Source organism: Puma concolor, chromosome B2 (genome assembly GCF_028749965.1).
Source record: "Puma concolor isolate L17-30 chromosome B2, mPumCon1.1.hap2, whole genome shotgun sequence".
In the NCBI taxonomy this organism is placed as follows: Eukaryota; Metazoa; Chordata; class Mammalia; order Carnivora; family Felidae; genus Puma; species Puma concolor.
Window position 1 is genome coordinate 72,205,106 of NC_141671.1, and position 27,747 is coordinate 72,232,852.

At 36.9% G+C, this 27,747-nt stretch overlaps 1 protein-coding gene and 1 long non-coding RNA gene across 3 annotated transcripts in view; one reads left to right on the forward strand and one right to left on the reverse strand.

Annotated features, from left to right (window-relative positions):
• The window catches only part of LOC147581038 (uncharacterized), a 397,405-nt gene extending 381,855 nt beyond the window's left edge, over nucleotides 1–15,550 (reverse strand). Inside the window, exons 1-3 of the long non-coding RNA XR_015251333.1 lie at nucleotides 15,372–15,550; nucleotides 11,042–12,015; nucleotides 6,175–6,265 (exon numbers count right to left, since the gene is read on the reverse strand). This is a non-coding gene — a long non-coding RNA (uncharacterized LOC147581038). The remainder of the gene's footprint in view (nucleotides 1–6,174; nucleotides 6,266–11,041; nucleotides 12,016–15,371) is intronic.
• On the forward strand, nucleotides 11,504–27,193 carry IRAK1BP1 (interleukin 1 receptor associated kinase 1 binding protein 1). 2 transcript variants are annotated; one of them, XM_025925502.2, is made up of 4 exons: nucleotides 11,504–11,818; nucleotides 18,197–18,262; nucleotides 26,308–26,438; nucleotides 26,542–27,193. In XM_025925502.2, the coding sequence occupies exons 1-4, from the start codon at nucleotides 11,504–11,506 to the stop codon at nucleotides 26,810–26,812; spliced, it is 783 nt and encodes a 260-aa protein (XP_025781287.1). In that variant the 3' UTR covers nucleotides 26,813–27,193. The 2 variants fall into 2 exon arrangements, with proteins under 2 accessions (XP_025781287.1, XP_086563408.1); XM_086707282.1 differs by lacking the exon at nucleotides 18,197–18,262.
• The last annotated feature ends 554 nt before the right edge of the window (nucleotides 27,194–27,747 follow it).

Sequence of the window (27,747 nt, forward strand, 5' to 3'; positions counted from 1 at the left end):
ATGTCTAACAGGTCTCTATAGTTGTCTCCAGTCAGCCAGCAGATGGAGAAAATGAGAGAAGAGGCCACCTGGGGGATTTTTATGGGCCAAACCAGGAAGTTTATTTCCTGGCATTTTATTTCCACCAGCATTCCATTGCCAGAACTCAACTATGGACAGACTAATCTGCAAGAAGGGCTGAAAATACAGAGTTTAATTGTGCCCAAGAATACAAGGAGAACATGGATATTGCAAACATTAGCAGTCTTTGCAATAGGTCTTATCTCTATATTCTATATTCTATGTAGAATAATATTCTACATTATTTTAATAATATAAAATATTATCTCTATTTTTCAGAATAGGAAACTGAGTCTTAGAAACATTAAAGTAGGGACAACTGGGTGGCCTAGTCAGTTGAGCATCCAACTTTGGCTCAGGTCATAATCTCACAGTTGGAGTTTGAACCCCACATCAGGATCACTGCTGTCAGCCTGTCAGTGCAGAGCTGGCTTCAGATCCTCTGTTCCCCTCTTTCTGCCCCTCCCCAGCTTGTGCTCTCCCCCTCACCACATCAAAATAAAGAAACATTATAAAGGAAATCCCTAAGGCCACAGACCTAGAAAATGACATTCAACCACAGGTCTGTATGCCCCCACAGCCCATGCTCTTTCTAGGTAACACTGCAGAACTCACAGAAATTGCCACCATCTCAGTATACTTATTGCAGTGGAAAGATTTAGCAAATGGTCCGAAGATGTTAGGGCACTGAACTATTTATCTTCTCCTGCCATTACAAAAGGGCAAGTTTGGGAAAATCTATTCAGGCAATCAAACTCTCACTCCGTATCGCTAAAGAATATGTCTGCATGACTTCAGGAAAATCTTCAACAAACAAAATACACAGAGCTGATGAGGTGGGCATTTCATTGCCAAAATGCCATAGTCAAATACATAAGTTCCCAGGATATTCCATAAATGATTACAGTCTAAGAGGATTAATATGAGAAAACCAAAGGATACTTATGTTTTGAAGGCTAGAATAATCTACTATTTATCCAGAATCCAAAAACACCCAGAACACCTTAATAATCAGATTTACTTTGCAGAACGACTGAATAACAATTCTTGCTTGTATTGGTGAGCCTAGGCCACTCCAAGATTCTAAAGTTTCTTCTGAATTATCAAAGAAAGACTTTATCATGTTTAATCTTATCACTAAGAATTCTATTATAAAATAACTCATTCAAGATTGATAATTCATGTAGACTACGTATGTTAACTCAGCCACATTGTTCAAACATTCAGGATTATTTTATTCCGTGATATTTCTGGACAAACAGAAATCAATTACATTTAGGGAAAGCACAGAACATGAAGTGATTAAGATGACAGTGGAGTACTTTCTTCATAGGCAAATGGCTAGTGAGCCGGCAATGAAGTGCAGATAAGATTATTACATATATGCAAAATCATTAAGCAAATTTGGCTATAAACCAGACAGAAATCAAGGCACACCAAAAATCAGTTTGGTAAAAAGTGCTGGAACAGCTCATAAAAAGTCTGGAATTTCACAGACTTAAAATCTGATTTGATATGAAAAGACCACCTTAGGCTCTAAATTGCTGATGGAAATGATTACATTTCTTCTAAGTGGCCATGGAATTATGCAGTTGGTTCTGGTGGGAAAGTCTGGAAGCAGACAGGAAAGCTGTTTAGAAGGATGATCACTATGGTAGTGAAAAAGAACAGATCCAGTGGTGGCAGTCATTTGCTCTTTTTCCCCCCTCTATTTTTTTATTCACTGCATCTCAGGAGAACTTCCATATCTTGTTAGTCAGCATTTCTGATCCTATTGAATTTTATGAACGTGTTTCTGAGAGAATACAGTTTGTTTTCTTGTTCAGTTTTGTCATTCTCAGAATGTTATTTATCTAACTTAAGCCTCCTTGGGACAATTTTTTACTGTTCTCACAATATATATTTTCTAAGCTTAATGTTACTTAATCATGTTTTCTACAAGTCCGTAAAAAAAAAAATCACATGCCTTAACTCCATCCTCAGAGACATGACTTGAGTTAAACCTATTCCTCTAACAGGTACTGTCCTTTATTTTAGCTGGGTGAGTGGTATTTTCAGAAAAGCAGTTTTCCTCCACACTCTGTCAGGTACCACGTAAGCTAATTTTGTTCTATCAGAGCTTCCCTACCTTACTCAGGAATATTCCTCAAAGCCAAGGCTGTCCCAGCTCCAAAACTGATGTAGGACTATACAAGACAATTGGAAGTCAAGTGCTTACTTAAGTTTTTACCACTATGTGTCAAGCACTGTTCTACCCACCTTCAATCATCCCCAAAATTGTTCTGGAAATCCAGTCATCTGATCTGTCAGCCTGAACCCCATTCTCTCTTTGAGAAAGGCTCCTGTGAGAAATTCCATTGCCCTTAATCCTGTGTACTTTCATTCTCATGGTCAACTGTGGCTCCCACTTGTACTGAACTCTTGATCTCACACATGTCTTGCAGAGGTCTTGCATATGCCTGCTTCTTTGTTCTAAACAGAGCTGCTTTCCTTGACTTCCCCCAAACCACACAGACAATGCAGTGCTCTGATGTGTTACACTGTTGAAAGGTTAACAACTAAATATTGTAAATTAGGTATCTATGGTTTTTAAAGTTCTTGGCCACAAAGCCACCAGGGAATTTTATATCTTTCTCCAGAGGATCTAGCCTCCTATCTATATTGTATGGCCTTTTCTCCAACTCCACGCTTCCTTGTCTTTCTTCCTGACATTCCTCCTCCCACATCTGTGTTCACTTCTTTATGCAGAACTGCTTGGTTCTCTCTTTGCACTGCAGTCTCCTTCTAGACTACACTCTCAAGGCCTCACCTTCCACACTCACAGAAGTTTATCAAGGCATTTTCCTAAAAACAGACAGTTCTGTAAGTAGAACTGTAGTAGTGGTGTTTAATAATATTTTCTAAAACACACACACACGCACACACACTTCATTTAAAAAATAAAGCAACAAAGTATCAAAAGAGGTAAGTTTCACAACTCACATAGCTTGATAATGCAAGTCACTTTAAATAGTTTTGTCCTTTTGAAACACAATGTTACAATAATTCTTTAAAAATACCTAATAAAGTATCATGAACAGAGAAACCATTTCTGTAAGTAGCCCTGTCTTATTCATTATAATTTCACCTGATGTGCAGTATAAACTCGACCATTTCATCTGCATAAACTCAAGAAGTTAAATAAGATTTTCTCCCTAAGTTATTTATATATCTGAAAAACAAATTTTTAAAAATTTAATTAATAAGTAAGGGGGCCTAGGTGGCTCAGTTGGTTAAGCCTCCGGACTTCTGCTCAGGTCATGATCCCACAGCTCGTGAGTTCAAGCCTCCCCCTGGACTCTGTACTGACAGCTCAGAGCCCGAAGCCTGCTTCGGATTCTGTGTCTCCCTCTCTTTCTGCCCCTCCCATGCTCAGGCTCTGTCTCTCTCTCTCCTTCAAAAATAAATAAACATTAAAAAATTTTTAATTAATAAAAATATTTTAGAGTAGTTTTAGGCTCACAGAAAAGTCAAACCAAATACAGAGAGTTCCCATATACCCCCATCCGCCTACACACACACTGCCTCCCCCACTATCTATACCCTATACCTGTGGCACCTTTGTTACAATTGATGAACCAACATTGACACGTCATAATCACTCAAAGTCCACAGTTCATATTGGGGTTCACTCTTGGTTTTGTATATTCTAGGGTTTTGACAAATGTATGATAACATGCATCTATCCTGCATCTATCATACAAAATAGTTTCACTGCCTTAGAATTCCTCTGTGCTTCACCTATTCATCTGTCCCTGCCTTCTAACCCCTGACTACCACTGATCCTTTAACTGTCTCCATAGTTTTGCCTTCCCCAGAATATTGTATATTTGAAATCATACAGTATGTGGCCTTTTCAGATTGGCTTCTTTCACTTAGTAATATGCATTTAAGGTTTCTCCATGTCTTTTCATTGCTTGATAGCTCATTTCTTCTTTCTTTTAAGATTTATTTTTAAGTAATCTCTATACCCAGCATGGGACTCAAACCTGCAACTCTGAGATCAAGAGCCTCACATTCCACATTCCAGCCAGGTGCCCTGATAGCTCATTTCCTCTTAGCATTGAATAATATTCCATTTTCTGGAGGTACCACAGTTCAAGTATTCTTTCACTTACTGATGAACATCTTGAATGCTTCCAATTTTGGCAATTAGAAATAAAGCTGTTATATACATCCATATACAGGCTTCTGGTGAACGTAAGTTTTTAACTCTTTTGAGTAAATACCAAGGAGTGCAATTGCTGGATCAGAGGGTAAGAGTATGTTTAGTTTTTGTAAGAAACTGCCCAACTATCTTCCAAAGTGGCTATAGCATTTTGCACTCCCAAGACTGACTGAGTGCTCCTACTGCTCACTCCTTATCAGCATTTGGTGCTGTCCGTTTTGGATTTAGCCCATTCTAATAGGTGTGTAGTGGTACCTCCTTATTGCTTAATTTGCAATTCCTTAAGGACATATGATGTGGAACACCTTTTCATACACTTACTTAATATCTGTATATCTTCTTTGGTGACGTATCTGTTCAGATAACACTGTTTTTTAAATAAAACTTTTATAATATCCATCATCTTGCATTGTCATTGACCCTGCTTTCATTTTTTTATTTTTTTAAGTTTATTTATTTATTTTGAAGACAGAGAGAGTGGAGAGGGGCAGAGAGAGGAGAGAGAGAGAATCTCAAGCAGGCTCTGTGCTGTTAGTATGAAGCCCTATGCATGGCTCAATCTCACAATCTGATCTGTGACATGGTAACCTGAGCAGAAATCGAGAGTCAGATGCTTAACTGACTGAACCACCCAGATGTCTGACCCTGCTTTTAATATTAAAATAAATCTACTCCAGCTCTCTCATCTTACAAATAAGAAAACTGAGTCAGTAGAGGTGAAAGTTGAATCCATGAAAGTAGCTACAAATTTAGAGACAGAAGAAGTAGGCTGAGGACTGAGTTTGTCAGGGGAAAGAAATCAGTGAAACATGAAGTAAAGAGGTGGCCAGAGAGAAAGAAGTAGAACAAGAAGAACAGAGTTTTATAGGAGTCCAGGGAGGCTAGAGGTGAAGCAAACTTTGTTTGTTCATTTGCTTTGAGAAAGAGTGTGGCCAGCAACAATAGGCCTCTATGTACTGCAAATAATCATTCCTCCTTAGGAGGCAGCAGGGCACAGTGGAAAGAACATTAGACTGTCTCTGTCCCATAAACTGGGGCACTTAACTTTTAAAAATTTCTGGTTTGTTCTAGTTTGTTTATCTGTAAAATGAGACTATGTTTCTTCTAGCTTCCAAACTCCATGTTTTCTTTCCTACGGTCTTTTCTCTTTTACTTTTTCTAATTATTGGATATCATCTTTTTTTTTCTGATAATTTGGTAATTTATTTAGCATCCACCTCGCTGTGGCCAGTTATATCTCTAGTGATTGACCATCTAACCAAGGTGTTACAATAATTCTTTAAAAATATCTAATAAAGTATCATGAGCAGAGAAACAATTTCTGTAAGTAGCCCTCTCTTATTCATCACAATTTCCCTTGATGTGCAGTACAAATTGAAATTGACCATTGCATCTGCATAAACTCAAGAAATTTAAACAGATTTTCTCCCTAAGTTATTTATATATCTGCAATGTCCTATTGGCTTGGATACAACTAGATTTTGGAATTAAATAATTTTTGGAGTTTAAAGTATCTATTGGCAAAGCTATCTCTAATCCACTGTTTTCAAAGAAATGAATACCAAGAAGAAGCAGTCTTTACCCAAGTGAGAATTTCACAGCTTAAATTTACAAACAAGCTATCAAATTGTTTTATTGTCTTGAATAAAAAGAGTATAAGTCAGCTAACATATAATTACAACTAGTAATTGCTACTATTACTATATTAGTTTTATTTATAAAATAGTACTTCTCCCTTCACTAAGGCATCCACTGCTTTGTGTAAACAAAATGTTACGTGGTTATATTATGCAGCCCAACATGTGAATACCAAGAATAAGCCAGATAATATCAACCAAGGCCAGTGATGTGAGATGGATTAAAGAAAAAATAAGTGCAGTGAGAGAAGATTTAAACCAAAAGCTTACCTGACAAACTGAAGTGTCCAACAGGTCAGTCAAGTGTGTATACAGAATCAGGTGGTTTCCAATTCAACAGCAAAACATAGGACAGCCCAGCCTAACAACAAGATGATATAGTAGGGAGGATGTTGCACATTTATTTTCCCTTAGAGAGTTGAGATGTACTTGGGAATACTTTTTCTGTACTAATTTGTAACTTTCAAGATACAGCTATATTTATTAGACTCTGGAACTCTGTGTAAGATAGGCAGAGGAGAAAAGTAAATAAACCTGACTGGACAAAGTCCCCATGGACACAGCATACCCTATGCCCACTATCCTGTTCTACCTGTATCATTTAAGGTACCAGAAGATAAACATCTTTAACCTGTAAGGAAGCAAAACACAAACCTGGAAATAATAAGAAAAGAGAGGAAAGCTATTTCCTGTGTCTGGGGTATTTATAAGATAAGGTAGGATATTATCTTCATTTCTGGAAAGTCTGAATCCAATTACTTTTTCTAAAAAGAAAAAAAAGTCCTTCATATACTATTAGATACTTCTCTGACTTTCCTTTTTCTAGTCACTCACTCATCCTTTAACAGTTTGTCAACCAGTTCCCAGTGAATCAATTTTTTGAAGGTCATTAATAACCCTCTAAATATTATATTCAATAGACATCTGTACCCTCAATTTTTTTATAGGTCTGTATCATTTGGCATTATTCATCACCTTTCCCTTTTTGAAAGTTTTATATCCTCTGGTTCACAACATTGCGCTATTTTAATCTTCCTCCTACCTCTTTGAGCCTTTTCTGCCTCCTTTGATCTCATCACTTATTTATATATTTTCCACAGGTAATTAACTAGAAAGTATTACAACAAAGTACAATATAATTCAGTATCTCCAGCCTCTTTTTGAACAAGCCAAGGACCGTAAGATGCTTTAACCAAATGCAATGGAACGTCTCTCATCCTCTTTTGTTATAATGTCTAGAATATTTTTTTAGTTTCAATTTTTGTTTCACCATCCTCACACAAACAAGAAATCATTTTCACTAATTAAATTTAAAAAATTTTTTTAACATTTATTTTTGAAAGACAGAGAGAGAGCACTAGTGTGGGAGGGGCAGAGAGAGAGGGTGACACAGAATCCAAAGCAGGCTCCAGGCTCTGAGCTGTCAGCACAGAGCCTGACATAGGGCTCGAACTCACGAACCACAGATCATGATCTGAGCCGAAGTCAGACGCTTAACCGACTGAGCCACCCAGGTGCCCCAGTAATTAAATTTTTCAACATGTTACCAATTTCTGTAATTACTGTTGTTTCTTCCATGCCATGCTTTCCTTTTGGACTTAGTAATATCACAGAGGCATAGTCTATGATAATATTTTAGCGAGAAATCTATAGGTAGTAAACTCCTTTAAGTCTTTGTATGTCTGAAAATATCTCTATTTTCCTTCATTATTGAGGAAAAGTTTAACACACACTTCTAGGTTAATTTATTTTTTTGCCCCTCAGCATTTGGAATATATTGCTCCATTCTCCTCTGACAATTTGGTTTTTTAGGTGTTCAGAACTGCCATCGTAAGCTGGATCCCGTCAGACACTCCATATCATACAGGCAGGCAGCCCAGCAGAAATTCAGCCCAGCAGAAATGAAAAGGCATAAACAAGCTGCATGAACAGGTATCCCAGACTCCCATGCCACACAGCAAGGCTGCACTAGAATACCATTATGAGCCCATGCCAATGGTTACATTGGTGGTTCTTGTATGAACAGCTAAAGGAGGAGGAAAAAACTTGAGCCCTTATATATAGATTTATGGATAGACTGGCTTGATAAAGAAAGTTCCAGTGGGAAATGGAAAACAACTGCATGACAACACTGCTCAGTGTGTCCTTGAATGATAATGGAGAGCAAAAATTCCTCAAAGGGTAAAGCTTTGGGCTTTTACCTAATGATCCACTTTGTGTGGAGCTCAATAAATTAGTTAAGGCTAAAAGCTACACAAGTCAACTTTGAATTCTTCTCCTCTTATCCATTATTATTAGTTAATGTTTTTAGTTTTAAGAAAACAGAAAACTCAGTCAAGCTACTTCTGTAAAAAAAAAAAAAAAGTGGGGGAGATTTTATGACAAGGATACAAGAATATTTTCTAGAACTCTAGGGCAGGAATGAAACCAGGCCTAAAGAAAATTCTAGAAACAGAGATTAGAATTGCATCTGTACTCTTCCTCCATCTCCTCTCTGTTCCTCTCTGGATGTATGATTTCTTCTCTTTCTCTCTCATTTTCTCTCCGTTTCTCTATACACTGTCATTTTCTGCTTCTCTACTAGAAATGGTATGTATAAAATGGCCAATCTACATCTGTCAAAGTTTTATATGTATGTATGAGTGTATGTCATGACCCACCATCTGGGAAACTTAATTTTAAAATTTGGTGTAGGGGTGCCTGGGTGGCTCAGTTGGTTAAGCGTCTGACTTCAGCTCAGGTCATGATCTCACAGCTCGTGGGTGTGAGCCCCACATCAAGGCTCTGTGGTGACAGTTCAGAGCCTGGAGCCTGCTTCGGTTTCTGTGTCTCCTGCTCTCTCTGACCCACCCCCATTCATGCTCTGTCTCTCTCTCTCTCAAAAATGAATAAACATTAAAAAAATAATACTAATAAATGAAATTTGGTGTAAATACAGATTCCCGGGTTAAAAACAAAAACAAACAAAGCCAAAAAACACCTCTAACTGTCACAGCTTGAATGAGGTGCCTATTCCAGATCCAAACAAATTATGTAGAGAGTCATCTTATTCAGAATGGTTGCTAGAAGCTTTGCCTTGACTCTGAGGAAGAATTGGGTCCTGATAAGATAAATAGATAAACTCATCCTCATTTATTCTCTTAGTTATCCTGGCTGAAAACCTCAAAGTCCAATTTGGCTTATCCTTCTCTCTTATTTATTATATAGTTCTGTCACCAAGAACAATTTCATTCTTCTCTCAAAATTACTCTTTTTTTCTATTCTACCTTCATTTCCACTGCTTTATTATTTGCCAAAATGATAGATCCAAAAAAAAGTTAGTTCACTAAAGTTAAATTTGCATTTCTTTAACTACTGGTGGAAATAAATATTTTTCATTTTTCCCTCATGTTATAGACTAGTAGTATTTCTGTTTCATTGGTTTGTGTTATACGAATTATGTGTCTCCCTCTTCTCATTCATATTTTGAAGTACTGATCCACCACCCCCCCCCCCATGTGACTGTACTTAGAGATAGGGCCTTTGCAGAAGAAATTAAGGTTAATTTGGGTTACAAGTATGGAACTCTAATCAATAGGTGCTCTTATAAGAGGAAGAAATGCCAGGGAAGCTTGCCTACATAAGAAAGGCCATGGAAAGACACAGTGAAAAGGCTTTCTGCAAATCAGGGAGAAGCCTCAGGAGACATTAAAACTGTCAACATCTTATTCTTGGACTTCTAGTCTCCAGAATTGTGAGAAAATAAATTTCTGCTAAGCCACCTAGTCTGTGGTATGTTGTTACAGCAGGCCTAGCTGACTAACACAGTTTCCCTGTGTTCATATTCCATTTTTCTTTTCTTATCTTCTGGTGAGAGCTCTCTTAATATTAAGGCTATTAGCCTTTCATACAAAATAAATGTTACAAATATTTCTCCCAGTTTATTTTGTACCCCCTCACCTTTCTCTTTTGTTTTGTTTTATATACTGAAGTTTTTTTTAGTGTAGTAAAACTTTTCAAGCCTTTCATTATGGTTGCTACATTTGAAATTGTGCTTAGAAAGTTCTTCCATTGTTACAGCATACTTATGGTCACCTATATTTTCTTCCAATTCTTTTTTTGTCTCATCTGAATTTTACTTTCAACGTATGATGTAAGATACAGATCAATTCTTTTTTCATACAGCTAACCAATTATCCCTGTACCACTTACTCATTTTCCCATTTATTTTAAATATATTATCATATCCTAAATACTTATATGCACTTAAAACTTCTGTTGCTTTTTATTTATGATATTCATTTATTCAATAACTCATTTTGGAAATTATATTGTTCCACATTTATCATTAAGGAAAAAGAATTTTCCACCAAATTCAAGAAGCACTATTTTTGGGTGTCTCAAATGATAAAAATTACAAAAATACTAAGGAGAAAAGTTTTTAAATTAAAATATTATCACATACTTGTTTTTAGTTACAAATAAACATCAAAATAGATACAAAATTGCTTTAACCCAAATGAAAGAGGGAAGGGGGTACCATCTGATTTACTTGCATTTTTTTATCTAACTAAATGATAAGAAAAGAAAAACATAGAGGAGAAGCTTCATGAGGATTGTCAGTTGGCCTTTTCAGGTTCCTTTCAAGAGAACAGTTGTCTTTTTAATTAGTTATCTTTAAAAGGTTTTCTTTTTTTTTCTTCATGGGACAGAAGAGGTAATATCTATGTAAAAATATCTTTTACATACTTAGTGGTAAGAATAAAACCTACCTAATGGGGATCAGTGGGTTGAAATTAGTGTTGTTCTCTCAAGAAAGGGGTATAGATAAGATCTAAGTTGCACAGACCCAGCAATGTTCATGTTGAATGTGCTCTGACACCAGTTGAGTCTCTCCTGTCAATATTCAAAGCCAGAATCATTCCAGGGATTTTAAAGAAAATTCAAAAGATGAAAATCATGTCAAATCTATTACTATTGGCTATTCGTTATTTTCTCTTTGCTTTCCATACGGCAAGCACTTAAAACCACACTGCAAACGTGAAAAGTATTGCCAACATGACTTTAGAAACAATGACACTGAAACTCGAGGAATCATTAACTCCCCAAGATTAAACTAGCAGAAAGCAGTTCATTGCAACAGAACTCTTTCCCGTACCGTGGCGCTGTGCAGCCTCAAAGAGCGGTCTGTGCCCAAGACGAACCGGTAAAGTCAAATTAGACAAGGCTGGGGACAATCGCAGACCGGCGTCAGAGAAATGTAAAAGCACTCTCACTCTGCCCAGCCTGGCCTCTCCGGAGCTTCTTCGGAGGTAAGCTAGATAGGGGGACAGTCACGGACGGTGGGCATGGAAAGGCGGCGCTAAGAGGGAGGGCGCAGAGAAAACTCACTAAGATTTTTGGAAGCCGTAACGTAAACACGTTAAAAACTATTAATAACGTGCCCAGCCAACATCTGGTAAAGGAGACACTGCAAAACCCTCGCAGCTCGCATCCATAACTGTGGGCCCTCCAAGCTCATCCCAGCATCCTTTGCACCACGCACAAAAAGCCTGGCGCGGTTTGGCTCCTTCGGCCGCCGTAGTCTCTAAGTTGTTATGGAAACCCAGCTACCCTCGCTATGTCTTTGCAGCAGGCCCCTCAGTCGCGGGTGTTCGTGGAACTGGTTCCCTGGGCTGACCGGGGCCGGGAGAACAATGTGGTCTCGGGGGCTGAGTTGCTGCCAGGACCCCGACGCCACGTCCCTTCAATACAGGCCCAAACTGCGACCCGCGAGGTGCACGTTAGCGGCACCGCTGAGGTGTCTGCGAGCCCTGACCGGGCGCAGGTGGCGGTGCTAGTGAGTAGCACGAAGGAGGCGGCGGCCGAGGCCAAGAAGAGCGTTTGCCGCCGCCTGGACTACATCACACAGAGCCTCCAGCAGCAAGGTGTGCAGGTGAGAGCTTCGTTGGGGAGGGGCCTCGGGCGGGACCGCAAAAAGCGGAGGCAGAGTTCCAGGCTCCGACGGGTGTCAGTTGGAGGTGGCGAGGGTCTTGACCTTATCTCATCGGTATTACAGAGCGACAGGACCTGGCGGAGTAGAACTTTCGGCCCATTTTTCTTCTAGATGAAAGCAGTTATTGGTCCCAGTGGCTTATGAAATAAAAGAATGTAAATGGAGTAGGTTTTTATTTGGCGACATTTGCCGCAGTAATTTTGTATTTTACCTTGATATGGTTAACTGTTAGACCTGACACATTAGATGAAAGTGCTTGCCTAAGTATACTAGACACTAATATTTTTTTTGTTTGTTTTTATTCCGCACCAGGCAATTAGCAAGTGAAAGCATGCTTCCTCCCAACTGTGTAAAGATTTGCATGGAGTGGTTGGTTCCTCAGTATTTTTCGCAAACAGTAACGTGAGGAGGAAAATTGCATCCATTATCGTTTAACGAGCACTCAAAACATTTCGGCAAATTTTTTAGTTTTAACTTTAAAAACAAGCCAGTATATTGTAGATGCCACATAAATGAAATACCTTTACTTACCAGAGATGTCCATAAAACAAATCCCTAAGTAAATCTACCTAAACTCTGCTTGTAAGAAAAGGAGAAAAAAATGAACCAGCTTTTTATTTCATCTGAACAACAATTCTGTTAGACAGGTTTTAATATCCCCATTTAGATTCAAAGAGGTTACATAATGCTCTAAGCTTTAGTCAGGGCGGTGTTTGAACTCTTGTCTTCCTGAGACTAAACTCTACATTGCTTCCAACCATAGTTGGCCCCAGATAATTAGAAAAAGGAAATGAAGAAGCCACAGAATGAGTCGACTATCTCATTTCCTTCATTTTACATAGTATGACTCAAAAGGCCAGAGTTGCGATTATCCAAAGTAACACTGAGTTCATAAAAGCGCTTCTAGTCTATTGTTAGAAATGGCACACCCCCAAAAAGCAATTTTATTGCTTTAAGGAAAAAAATACATTTGTACTGCATTTACAGACATAGAATTATTTTAAAAGTCATTTGGAACAGATGTCTCCATGATTTTAGAGTTTAAAAGAACTCAAAGGCTAATTATAGACAATGTGATTTAAGTGGTTTAATATGTGGAAAAAATTTCCTCGTAAAAACTATTGCCAATGCTACAGTCCTGTTTGAATAATATAACTAATTCTTAAGTATACCGAGCTCACATGGCTATAACTTCTAACATGGAAAGCAATAAATTACTGCATCTAACTTAATTACATTAAGGTTCAGTGTTCAAGACAGAAAACGTCAGTAATCTCCCAGTTATCTCTGCTAATGGAAGAAAGCAGTCATGTAGACAATTTATTCAGTAGATGATGCAAAAAACAATTTGTATTACTTTTCAGGATGAATTATAATGGGTTTTCACAAAGGTATTCATTTTAGACTTTGGAATTGAGGGTTTAAAAACATCACTCCCCTACTTCAGGGTCTCCTCATATCCCAGGTTCCTTTGCTTAATAGATGGAACCTAACTCTGTTTCCTCTCTTCTCTCTCCCCTCCTTGACTAGCTGACTCCCAGTTTTTCCTTTAAGAACTAGCCCAAGGGGCACCTGCCTGGCTCAGCCAGCGGAGCATGCAACTCTTGATCTCAGGGTTCGTGAGTTCGAGCTCCATGTTGGGTGTGATTGCTTAAAAATAAAATCTTAAGAAAAGGAAAAAAGAATCAGCCCAAGCTTACTTTCTTGGCATTCCTTTTCTAACATAACTCTAGTCTCTGCCATACCACACTCTATTCCCTACTTATAATAAAACGTATCCCTCTGTATTTTAAATTGTTGCTTTACTGGTATCTCCTTCATATTCTAAACCTCTCGAGCACAGACCATTTTCTATCTCTTGCTCTGCATTCAAGGGTTACGCTTCACACACATCACATAGTATATACTCAAAACATGGTCTTTGAGGGGTGCCTGGGTGGCTCAGTCAGTTAAGCATCCCGTTTCGGCTCAGGTCATGATCTTGCAGTTTGTGAGTTCAAGCCCGGTGTCAGGCTTTGGTGCTGACAGCTCGGAGCCTGGAGCCTGCTTTGGATTCTGTGTCTCCCTCTCTCTTTCTTCCCTCACTCACACTCTGTCTCTCTCTCTGTCTCTCTGTCTCTCTCTTTCAAAAATAAATAAACTTAAAAAAATGTCTTTGAATGACTAAAAAAAAATGCATGAAGCACTAAAACTATTCAACTATATTATAGATCAACTACATTATAGATTATTTTATGATCATATATAGTTTCACATATGAAGGCATACCCTCATTTTCAGTGTTGTAGTTTTTTAATGCTTATTCATTTTTGAGAAAGAGAGAGAGAGGGAGGGAGAAAGAGTGAGTGGGGGTGGGGGGCAGAGAGAGAGAGGGAGACACAGAATCTGAAGCAGGCTCCAGGCTCTGAGCTGTCAAGAGTCAGACGCGGGGCTCGAACCCATGAACCGTGAGATCATAACCTGAGGCAAAGTCAGAGGCTCAACTGACTAAGCCGCCCAGGCGCCCCTTCATGGAGAAATGTTTTAAAGATACTAAGCAATATTTATTCAACCATCAAACATTTTTTAAGCATTTCCTGTCACTGTTTAATTTTAAATAGCACTTACATGATAGCAATTATTTTGTTTTCTAATGTGTATGTTCCTTTCATAGGTACAAAGTCCAATATTTGCCTACTCACAATTGTGGAGTTTTTTGATAAATATGTAATAGATGCATATTGCTGGGCACCAGAAATGGAAGTGACTCTGTCAGATCTTGAATAGTGACCAAAATGAAAGCATTCCAATTCCGCACTAGAATGCAGCAAGTATGTGTTCAGAGCACTATATACAGTTCATTCTGGCTAGGACACAGGAGTACTTGGGAAAAATGGACAAGAACTGAGATAAGACTGAAGAAGAAGGCCGTAGGCAGAACATGGAAGAAGGCCTTGTTTGCTGCATTGAGGAATTTTGAATGTTATTGGTGATAAAAAACCGCTTATTACTGCTAGATCTTTTACAAATGTTCTCTCATTTGATACTCATTCCCATCATATGAGACTGGCATTTCAATTGCTATTTATAGATGGGAACTCTTGGGATCAAAGTGATTATTGGCAGGTCACTTGCCCAAGGTCACACAGCTAGGAAGTGACAGAGTTTCAACTCCAGTCAAGAATTTCGACCTCAAAGCTCTTGCTCTTAACCACTATAGTATGTCTCTGCTTTATTGTCTTGGCAGTGGGTGATTGAGTTTTAAGTAGGGGATGTAGCAGATGCTATTGATACCCCACACTTGTATCCCTTGGCACTTCACATTTGTGTGCATACAGGCCCAACTTCCATCTGCCAACATGGAGCATCCTTTGCCAGTTTTTCCTGGCTGCAGCTTTTCCTGGCTCCACCCACAAATGGGCCAGCCAGTAGTGCCAGAGGATTAACAGCCCCTCCCCAAGCTCTAACAGCCTTCAGCTAAGAAGTGAGGGAGGTGAATGGAAGGAGACCTTACCTCTTGGGCAGGATAGCTCTGAGGCATATGTTCTGCCCTGGCTCCCAGAATTTCTCTGCAGGAATAAGTTCCAGTTGCCCACAGTGGTGACCGCTTGACAATGCACACTTTAATGGCTTGCTTTCCTTTTGTTTCACTTCCCATTCCCCTATGGTGCTTCCAAGGATTATCTTTTTTTTTTTTTAATTTTTTTTTTTTTTTTACCCCCGCCCACCCCCCTCCCCCCGGGGAGAGGGCAAAGAGACCGGGAGGCAGAGGATATGAAGCAGGCTCCATGCTGACAGCAGAGAGCCCAGTGGGACCTGGAACTCACAAAACCATGAGATCATGATCTGAAATGAAGTCGGCTGAGCCACCCAGGCGCCCCTCTTGGGATTGCTTTAAAAATTAACTGCTTGTACTCACATCCATGTTTCAGAGTCTATTTCTAGGTGCATTCAAATTAAGATAGGGAGTAGTAGGAATAGATTGAGCATATCCTAGTTTTTCATTATTAAAAATGGTGACAAAATGAATAACCTTGTTGCTAGGTATTTATACATGTTTTTAATTATGTTTTTGGACATTAATTCCTGGCTTATGCATATTTTTAAGGCTTATGAAAAATTACAGTGTAGGACAATAAGTTTACAACTTCACTACAAATATATCTTTGGCATAGTGGGCATTATTTTCTTTTTTAACTTTGCCAAGTCAGTAGCCAAAAAAAATGTTACTGTCATTTCCTATGTTTCTTTTTTTTTTTTTTTTTTACATTTGAGGTTAAACTTTTTTTCATGTAAGTTGCCAGTTCATAAAACTTTGTCTGCTTTTTCTACTCTTTTATTAATTTATGGGAACTTTTTAAAAATTAGTTTCAGCTGTACAGTATAATGATTCAACAATTCTGTACATTTCTCAATGCTCATCAGTGTAATACTCTTAGCTTCCTTTATCAATATCCCACCCCCCCACTTCTCCTCTGGAAACCACCAGTTTATTCTCTGTAGTTAAGAGTCTTTTTTGGTCTCTTTTTTTCTTATTTGTTCATTTGCTTTGTTTCTTAAATTCCACAAATGAGTGATATTATATGGTGCTTGTCTTTTTCTGGCTGAGTTATTCTACTTACCATTAAATCCTCTAGATCCATTCATATTGTTGCAAATGGCAAGATTTCATTCTCTTTTATAGGTAATAGTTCAGTGTGTGTGTGTGTGTGTGTGTGTGTATGTGTGTGTACATATAAGTGTCTCACATCTTTATGGATGAACACTTAGGTTGCTTCCATATCTTGACTACTGTAAATAATGCTGCAGTAAACATAGGGGTGCAGATATCTTTTTCAGTTAGTGTTTTCATTTTCTTTGGGTAAATATCCAGTAGTGGAATTACTGGATCATATGGTAATTCTGTTTTTAACTTTTGAGCTCCCTCCATACTGTTTTCCACAATAGTACACCAATTTACATTCTCACCAACAGTGTACAAGGGTTCCTTTTTCTCCCTATCCTCACCAAAATTTGTTACTTCTTGCATTTTTTATTTTAGCCATTCTGACAGATATAAGGTGTTAACGCATTGTGGTTTTAATTTACATTTCCCTGATGATGAGTAATGTTGAGCATCTTTTCATGTGTTTATTGGCCATCTGTATGTCTTCTTTGGAAAAATGTATGTTCAGTTCCTCTGCCCATTTTTTAATTGGATTATTTGTTTTTATGGTGTGAAGTTGTATAAGTTCTTTATCTATTTTGGATATTAACCCCTTATCAGATATATCATTTGCAAATTATCTTCTCCCATTCAGTAGATTGCCTTTTTGTTTGGTTGATGGTTTCCTTCACTGTGCAAAAGCTTTTTACTTTGGTATAGTCCCAATAGTTTAATTTTGCTTCTGTTTCCCTTGCCAAATAAGACATATATAGAAAAATGTTTCTATGACTAATATCAAAGAAATCATTGCCTGTGTTTTCTTATAGGAAATTTATGGCTTCAGGTCTCACATTTACGTCTTTAATCCATTTTGAGTTTATTTTTGTGTTTGGTCTAATGAAAGTGGTCTGGTTTCATTCTTTTGCATGTAGCTATCCAGTTTTCCCAATACGATTTGTTAAAGAGACTGACTTTTTCCCATTGTATATTTATGCCCCCTTTGTTGTAGATTAATTAATTAATTAACTGTCATAGGCCCTATAAGTGGGGTTTATTTCTGGGTTCTCTATTCTGTTCCATTGATCTGTGTGTCTGTTTTTGTGCCAACATCTACTGTTTTGATTACTGCAGCTTTGTAGTATATCCTGAAATCTGGGATTGTGATACCTCTAGCTTTTTCTTTTTCAAGATTATTTTAAGGGAACCTTAAGATTATCAATAACTCTCTCATTATTGCAAATATTTTCCCAATTTCATATTTGCCATATTTGTTTACAGTATTGAACATTCAAAATTTTTAAATTTTATTTAGCTAAAATCACTAATCTTGTCAGTATGTTTCTTGCCTTTGGTATAATACTTATATTGGGTCCTTCCCAAGCCTAAGGTTATATAGCTGTTAACTAATATTTCCTGGAACTTTTAGGGACCCTTTATACTACATTAAATATTTGCTGTGTTGGAATTTATTTTGGTGTAAGGAAAAGGGCTTTGTTTTCTCTTAAATGGGTAAGTGGCTCTACACTTATTTTATGTAACTTTTAGGGAAGGTTTAAAACATCAGGCAAACCAGTTCTTTCTGCATTCTCTGTTATTCTGAGTTTAATAAGTTCAGGTTTCTACTTTATGTTTTAGAGTAATTGCATTTGGTAGCCAAACATTGAGTAATCATACTCTTGTACTTTCTGCTTCAGGCAGAAAATGTAACTGTGACAAAGGATTTTAGAAGAATGGAAAATGCTTATCACATGGAAGCAGAGGTATGTACTTATCATGAAAACTAATTGGTAACAGCATGATTTTGTGGATACAATCTACATTTATTTTTATTCTTGAACTGAAATGTATAGGAGGACTGCTTCTCATGATATTGATAAAAGATTATTTTTCTCAGGGCGCCTGGGTGGCTCAGTCGGTTAAGCGTCTGACTTGAGCTCAGGTCATGATCTCAGTTCGTGGGTTTGAGCCCCACATCGGGCTGTGTGCTGTCAGCTCAGAGTCTGCAGCCTGCTTCAGATTCTGTGTCTCCCTCTCTCTCTGCTCCTCCCCCACTCATGTTCTGTTTCTTAAAAATAACAATCAAAAGAAAAGAATTTTTTAAATTATTTTTATTTTTATTATATATATATGTGTGTGTATATATGTATACATATTATATATATGCGTGTATATGTGTATATACACATATTTTTTTTTAATTTTTTTTTTTTTAAGTAATCTCTATACCCAACATGGGGCTTGAACTCACAATCTGGAGATTAGAGTCGTGTGCTTTTCTGACTGAGCCAGCCAGGCGCCCCTATATGAGCTTTTAAAATAAATTGTAATGAGATATATTTAAAAGAAATTGTTCTGAAATGGAATAAAAATAGCAAGAAGGAAGAGCAGTTAATTGCCCCCTGAATGAAATTTTAGTAAAGTTATCACCTAGTGAGCAGGAAAACACTATAGGAAATTTCTTCTCAGATAAAAAGCAAATTAATAATGTCCTAACATAAGGATTGAAACACTTTTCAACCTTCTTTTCTTTCATAATGCAATTTTACTCTATTGTGCTAAGTTATCAGGGTTTTGTTTTTTGTTTTTGTTTTGTTTTTACAAAAAGCACTTGGGACACCTGGCTGGCTCACTCAGTAGAATGTGTGACTCATGATCTCAGGGTTGTAAGTTTGATCCCCACATTGGGTGCAAGGTTACTTAAAAATAAAATCTTTAAGGGGTGCCTCAGTTGGTTAGGCATCTGACTTTTGATCTCAGGGATATGAGTTCAAGCCCCATGTTGGCCTCTGCACTGGGCATGATGCCCACTTAAAAAAAGAAAAATTCTTATAATTAACTAAAAAAAATAAAGACCACTCAACCTCTGCCTGAATTAAAAAGAACAAAATATTTTTTGTACACTCAATGATAACATTTAATTTCTACAACTGCCTATACTTTTTACTTATTTTTAAAGATTTTATGATCCGGATTTTATGAAATCAGGTATGTTATAGTTGTGGTTAGGTTATAGGACTACGATTTGTTTCAGCATCCAAACATCTTGGGATTTGTGTGCTAGTTCCATGCTGCCTCCTCACAGGAAGCAAACAAGAATGGAGTTAGAGTTAGAGATAAACTCTTATTTATCTAGTCAGATAATCTTTTTTTTTTTTTAATGTTTATTTTTGAGAGAGAGAGAGAGAGAGAGAATGAGTACGAGTGGGGGAAGGAGCAGAGAGAGAGGGAGACACAGAATCCAAAGCAGGCTCCAGGCTCTGAGCTGTCAGCACAGAGCCCATTGCAGGCCAAACCCACAAATCATGAGATCATGACCTGAGCCAGCCGAAGTCAGCACTTAACCCACTGAGCCACGTAGGCGCCCCTCTAGTCAGATAATCTTTATGTTTAGAGGTGGGAAATATCTCAAAAAATCATCTAGTCCTACCAGATAATCTATTATTTTTATAATTTTAAGGGCGTGACTTCAAGTTCAGATACCTTGGGGTCTCAGACTTCCCAGTCATATTGAAAGAAAGAACGGAAATTAGAATCCTGCCTAGCTTCTTACCTCCTTGAAACAGTAATTTCTACAATACACTGTTGCTCCAGTACTTAGTTTTATTTTTCCACTTAAAATTTAACTATCTCAAGGAATTTTAAAATTACTCATGATAATTTTAGAGATCCACATGGCAAAACTTATTTTATGGTAGTTGGGATTGAAAAATATCTTTCATAACAGGATGAAGAGGGGCATTAGTGGATGGACAAAATGTGTGAAGGGCAGTGGGAGATGCAGGCTTCCAGTTATAGAATGAATAAGTCACAGATATAAAAGGCACAGCAAAGGGGATATAGTCAATATTATTTTAATAGTGTATGGTGACAGATGGTAGCCACACTTCTGGTGAGCACAGCATAAACTATACACTTGGGAGGGCACCCAGCTGGCTCAGTAGGAAGAGTATGTGACTCTTGATTTCGGGGTTGTAAATTCAAGCCCCACGTTGGATATAAAGATTACTTAAAATAAAATCTGGGGGGAGGGGCGCCTGGGTGGCTCAGTCGGTTAAGTGGCAGACTTCGGCTCAGGTCATGATCTCGCGGTCCGTGTGTTTGAGCCCCGCGTCGGGCTCTGTGCTGACAGCTCAGAGCCTGGAGCCTGTTTCAGATTCTGTGTCTCCCTCTCTCTGACCCTCCCCCGTTCATGCGCTGTCTCTCTCTGTCTCAAAAATAAACAAACATTAAAAAAAAAATTTTTTTTTTAAAAATCTGGGAGGAAAAAACAAGGTGTATATAGACTTGTTGAATCACTATGTTGTATACCTGAAACTAATGTAACATTGTGTGTCAAACTGTACTTTAATTAAAAAAAAGTAAGGGGAGTTATGAAACTTCTCAGATGTGAAAAGTTTTAATATAACTTTTAATGATTTTTATGATATCACACTATGGTATCACTGTTTCATATCAATTGTTTTCTTAAAATAAGTTTTTCAATTTGGGGCCCTTTGGGTGATATTACAATACTGGATGTCTTCAAAAAAAGGAAAAACAGGATGAAGAACAGAGGGGTAAGAGTCTGTATTACAGAGAACAAAGCTGGAAGTTATTCTAGCACTCCTCCAGCAGTGATTACCTGTCAGGACTTCAGGCTGTAATGAACATACATTGGCTCAGGTTATCTCAAGTGAATGGGGTTTAGTGTGAGGGTACCCCAAGAAGTAAGGAGAAAAAGGAATGGTTCCAGCAAATACACAGAAAAGCTTCATGGAAACTGGCATCATTTTCAGACTTAAGTTGTTTTAGGGACCAACTGTGCAGTTACAGAAAATGCATTAGAGCTGCTTGTTTTGTTAGAAGAACATGATTAAATTAGGACTTGGCTAAACTCTGCTTTTTTCCCCGTCTGTTATACTTTTTAATGTCCCATACTCAACTTCTTGAGAGAATCTGATCATATTTTGTATAGGGCTCCCTGATAGCCAGAATTCTTATATGCAATCTGATAATATTACCCTTAGGTCAGCATCAGCAGTCAGCAGAGACCAGGGTGATGGGGTCACAAAGTACAAAATAATGTCTAACATATACCAGTACCCTCGTGGACAGTTAGATATATAAAGTTAGATTAGGAGGTAGAACATTACTTTACAAAATAACTAAGATTTTTATCCTGAATGGCACTTTAGAGATTCTTTATCTAAACTCCCACCTACCCCCTGGTGTTTCTCTTTATTTTAAAGGTAAGAATATTGAAAGTTAGAAATGATGTAAGTACATGAATATAAAAAGCTTATTCCATTTTCAGATGTCTAATCAATACAAATTTTTCTAACATTAAGCCAGAATGGACTTAGTAGTACTCATCCATTATTAATGATGTACCTCTCCAAGAACAAAAGGCAAATACTACTTCCTTGAAGTATATACTTGAAGTTCAGTATCATGTTGATGCTAGTTTTTTCTTCTCCAGGGGTAAGAATCCCCAGTTTCTTTAGTCATTTCTTATAAGACAAACTACTGAGTTAACCAATTTCCATCCAAAGCACCTACAACACAACTACAGTGTCCTAATTGTGATTTATCCAGTCCACATTAGTAAAAGATGATTATCTCCTTTATTCTGGAATGTTTAAGACTGAACTTGGTACTTGTATCACATTGTTCCCTTGTGTTGAGCTCACAGTTATAATCAGTAATTAAAATTATCAAAGTATCTTTCTCACATGCTGCTTTTACATATTTCTATTTTATACTCGTTATTGCTATTTCAAAATAAACTATGAGAGTTTAAATTTATCTCTGTAAAATTTTATCCACTAGATTTGACCATGTTTCCAGCCTGTTAGGATCTTTTTGGATCTTGATTTTATCAATCAGTGTTTATATTCTGCCTGGCCAGCTTTCTGTCACCTGCTGATTTTATCATCCGTGTACCCATCTGTGTAATTAATAAAAATACTAAGTAACATCAATCAACTGTGACCTTGACAATGTTGCCATGAAGACTATATGTCAGTATATCCTAAGTAAAAAATAAATTCTTTATTGCTACAGTATTTCTCTGGTAACTTGCCAGTTAGGAAGTCAAGTTTAATACATCGTGATTTGTTCTTAGTAATCTCAAATATACATGCTCAATAGATTGGCCTTTGGATAGAAATAATTTGGCAGTGGTTGAGAATGGTAGAGATTAGAAGAAAAGCATAGAGTTGGTGAACTTCACTCTCAGGAAAAAAACAAAGTGAAAAGTCAGATGAGTTCTTACCTAACATCTCATCAAGAAACTCAGTACTTAAGAGAACTTAGAAGATTTTACTCTTAAATTCCTGTATCCTTATTTTGTTCTTCCCTGAATGCCTTCTTGGAGGACCATTAAAATGAGAAAACCCTGTATTCTTTTCTTCAGTGACAGAACTAAAAACAAAAACTGGGGGATATTTAAAAAGGGAAGAAAATAATAGATTGTGGCAATACCAAAAAGAAAAGAAAATATACAAAGTACTTGGAGGCCTGTGGCAAGGTAACAAAATGAATGACAAGGTCCTATCTTCTTTGTTTCTCATAGAAACCTTTTCTTTCCTAATTCCTTACAAACTAATTTTTTTAAGTATTTATTTAGAGCGTGGGAGAGAGAGGGAGCACGTGGGGGATGGGGGGGTGAGCAGCAGAGAGAGAGAGAGAGAGAGAGAGAGAGAGAGAGAGAGAGAATCCCAAGCAGGCTCCACACTATAAGCACAGAGCCCGACAAGGGACTCAGGAACTGTGAGATCATGACCTGAGCCGAAACTCAGGAACTGTGAGATCATGACCTGAGCCGAAAGCAAGAGTCAGACACTAAACCAACTGAGCTACCCAGGTGCCCCACAAACTAATTTTTAAAATAATCTTTTAGAATCTTGCCCAGAATTGAAAAGTGTCTAGCCTACTACATGTAGTTTGTTCAGTTTTATACACTCGCCTTTTTTGGAAATTAGAACTGCAAGTATTTTTAAAGAGGCTTTTGGCCTGTTTCTCTATGGTAATTGAGATTAGCAATAATTCAGAAGTCCCATTTGCAGAAAATTTTAATAAACTGAGATTTGATTTATCCAGGAGACAAATTCATTAAAAGCACTTAAGAGCTCACCTTTCGGGGTACTTGGCTGGCTCAGTCAGTACAGCATGAGACTCTTGATCTTGGGGTCATGATTGAATTCCACATTGGGGGTAGAGTTTACTTAAAACTCACCTATTCTGGATTCAGTTTCTTTTTTAGTACTGAAATTTCTAAACTAATGAGGATTCTTCTTGACCAAAGAGATGGGAAGCATTTATCTACCAATCTGTTTTGTAATTTAATATAGCTATTACAAGATAGTGTGTAAATGTGCCTACATTTGTAATCACATTATTTTACCATGATGAAACATATAATGAGGATTCTGAATATACGGATTTATCTTTATCTTCAAGGTATTAGGTACTTAAAATATTTTTATCCTAAATACCTCTTTAAAAATTGTGATGCAACATCTCCATTCTTCAGCAAAGTGACTCAACTTCATTAACTTGGATTTCTGTCTAGCTACATTTTGATTATATACCACATTGCTGAATTTAAAAGCAGAAGTTCAGACCACTGGAAGACTTAAAACAGTTCTTGAACTGTTAGAAAAAGCAGAAAACAGTTTTTTTTTTTTCCTACCAAATTTACTTGTTAATCATTCAACACAAATACTCCTAAACTATACTTTGTTCATGGTCTGTTTATCAATGTAGATGTACTTCTAAAAGCTACATCTGCTAACTTTTTAAGTCATGGTAATGGTAAGAGGGAAGAAAGGCAGAGAAAATCTTGTGTGAGCAGCCACGGAGCTGATCTTAACAGACAGGTTTTCCTGTTATTTATAGAAATAGAGCAAGTAAGTACCACATGTTAAACCTGATTCTGTAGGAGTAAATTTGCCTCAGATGATTAGGGGTAGAGGGGAATTGAAGATGGAAAAATTAGTATCTTTTTTGCAACCTGCTTAGGAATTTTTACTGTCCTTCCAGATAACTTATTTTTAGCAAAGAAGAATACCAAGGATGCAAAGGATTCAGCATATTTCATAGGAAAGCGGGTATATTTATAAAAATTATTTTTGTTTTAAGTTATCAGAGTAGAAATTGGAATAAATTTTAAAAATAAAATGCATTTCAAGGGCACTTGTATAGCAAAGAATTGCTTTTGTTGACACTTGGAACCTGTTATACTCAATCACTTTAATCTGCATGCAGAGAAACCCTTTGAACTCTCATATTTGGCTACCTTCCAACTTCCATAGTCACTGTACATCTTGCTATGTTTCATTACATGTAATGAAATGTATGTACAGGGCCTCTGTGGCACTTTTATAGATTAAATACAGCCACAAAAGACAGGATTTGTTTCCGTATTTAAACTATGCAAATGCAGAAAAGTATTTATTGTCTGTACTTCTTATTAAAGGCAGCCTATAGGCATTTTGGAGCTTTGATTTTCAACCAGGAAGGAAATATAAATTTGGAAACTTACCCAGAGATTAAAAACTCGCATCTTGGGTATGGCTGAGGAAATTGATTTTGACTAACAGAAAAGTTTATTAGCCCATATAGTGTTTAAAAAAACAAAACACACAAAAAAAAGACTTCTCTTCAAAAGACAGACAAGACTCCTGCTTCTAAGGTAGAATAACATGCACCAGATTTACCTTCCCACCTGAAACAGCCAAAAAATTGACAAAGTATATGAAACAAAGGTTTTCAAAAGAGTGGACATAAAGCAATGAAACACTGTGATCCCTGAGAAAAAGGAAACAAACAAAAGTCCTACAGTTGTCCTAACTCAGTGTCTCAAGGTGTCCAGGCAGCTTCACAGGGAGGGAACCCAGACAGAGCCTAGCAAACTCCTTGTATTGAAGAAATGGAATTGAGAGCCCAAACAAGACAACTAGAGTTTGTAGGAGAGTAGAGGGCTGCAGAGAGAGAGTTTTTCGGAGAACCACAGAGGGGATACCACCAACCCCTGCCAAGTACTCAGCAGAATACTGATCAGCACACCAATGTGTGAAAATGACCTGAGGCTAGAGAAAGAATCACCCCAAAATTTAGAGGGAACAGTGTTTGGGGTTCATACAGGGCTGTATAGCACTAGATTAGAAAATTTTACAATTCATAGGGCATGAGGTGGAGTATACAGAAGTATCTTGCCTCAAACAATACTCCAGTCCCACGTAACAGATCTTAAAAGCAAACCAAAAGAGATCAGTTTCCAAGGAAGTTGATGGAATTCTAGAACAAATAATTATTTATAGTGGTATATACAAGAATATCCAACACCTCTCATAAAGTTAATTCACAAGGATTACCTGATATACAAAACAGCATGGAAATAAAACTCACAATAAGGAGGAAAGTCAAACCAACCAAGAACCAATACAGATATTAAAATTAACAGACATAATCATTAGTTATTATAACTATTTCTTATGTTCAAAAGTAGAGATACTACTTAATAATTTAATAAAATTTAATAATTTAGTTGTTGAGTATCAAGTAGGCTTATCTGTTACATATTATAAAATGACCTCGTTATCTGGCTTTAATTTTTTTCCTCATATTTAGAGAAAACTTTATTTTTTATTTTTATTTTTTAAAAGTTTTAAGTAATCTCTATGCCCAGCATGGGGACTGAACCCATGACCCCAAGATCAAGAGTCACATGTTCCTCCAACTGAGCCAGCCAGGCGCTCCTAGAGAAAACTTTAAAAGAAGCCATCAGGCATGAGAATAATTTCAAGTGTCATTTCATTTACAGGTCTGCATTACATTTACTGAATTTGGAAAAATGCAAAATATTTGTAACTTTCTTGTTGAAAAGCTAGATAGCTCTGTCGTCATCAGCCAGCCCCAGTTCTATCATACTCCAGGTTCTATTGAGAATCTTCGGTAAGTTAAGCACATCTTTAACTAAATTATCAATTAAACAAAACTATTCAGTGCTAAAGTTCATTGAATGTCATATTAATAATCTCTGCATTTAATTCCTAAGACGGCAAGCCTGTCTTGTTGCTGTTGAGAACGCATGGCGCAAAGCTCAAGAAGTCTGTAACCTTGTCGGCCAAACTCTAGGAAAACCTTTATTAATCAAAGAAGAAGAAACAAAAGAATGGGAAGGCCAAATAGATGATCTCCAGTCATCCAGACTCTCAAGTTCATTAACTGTACAACAAAAAATCAAAAGTGCGACAATACATGTTGCTTCAAAAGTATTTATAACTTTTGAAGTAAAGGGGAAAGAGAAGAAAAGAAAAAATCTCTGAAATTCCAACTAAAATATATTGTATCTTTTTATTTTTATACTTTTTATGTTTGCTTTTTTCATGAATATATATATTGTATAATATAAAGTATTTCTCCCCCAAATCTGTCAGTCCTTGAATCCAGTCCCACAGTATCTAAGCTTATTTTCTATTTTTAAAAATTTAACTATGAGAAATACTCTGAAAACAATGTGTTATATGTGCATACTTTTATACTGACAAGAAATGTTTATATTTCTACTACAGGAATAAATATTGGTAGTTATTAGCATGATTCTTAACATTAACAGAATGATGAGGAATACATTAACTCTTGATAAAAGCAGAGTGAGGCATACTAGGAAAATATTTTGATGCCAGAAATAAAATATATGGACCAGATCCTCTTCACCAGGCTCCTGTGATTGATTATACCAGCACTCTTTAATACAAATAAAAGAAAGTCACATAGTAATTTCAAATTACTTAGTTGACACATAGAAAAAAAAGTAAAAAATAAAGTAGTTGAAACTAAGTTTAATAATATTTTATTTAACCTAGTATGTCTAAAATACCATTTCAGCATGTAGTCAATATTTTAAAAATAACTAATGGATATTTATATAGTGTACATTTTATATTGTAACCATGTTAATTCAGATGCTAAATTTTCATCAGAAATAATCTGTATTTATTTACTAAAATGTAGTTGAAAAAATAGATTCTCTCACACACACACACACACACACACACACACACACACACACACACAGGTTTTACAAACATGCTTAAAAGATGTAGTAACTGAAGTAGCAATTTCAAGTAGCAATTTTCAAATTAAAATTTTTAAAAATTTAAAATTCAGTTCTTTGATTGCACTAGCCACATTTTAAGTACTTGAAAGTGGCTAATGGCTACTATGTTGGACAGTGCAGGGTTATACACTGAGATAATAC

Excerpts from the sequence above, each read along its gene's own strand:
- IRAK1BP1 (XM_025925502.2), top strand. The coding sequence starts at position 11,504 with ATGTCTTTGCAGCAGGCCCCTCAGTCGCGGGTGTTCGTGGAACTGGTT. Across the intron at positions 11,819-18,196 it reads TCCAGCAGCAAGGTGTGCAG|GCAGAAAATGTAACTGTGAC; the intron begins GTGAGAGCTTCG and ends TTTCTGCTTCAG. Across the intron at positions 18,263-26,307 it reads CTTATCACATGGAAGCAGAG|GTCTGCATTACATTTACTGA; the intron begins GTATGTACTTAT and ends TTTCATTTACAG.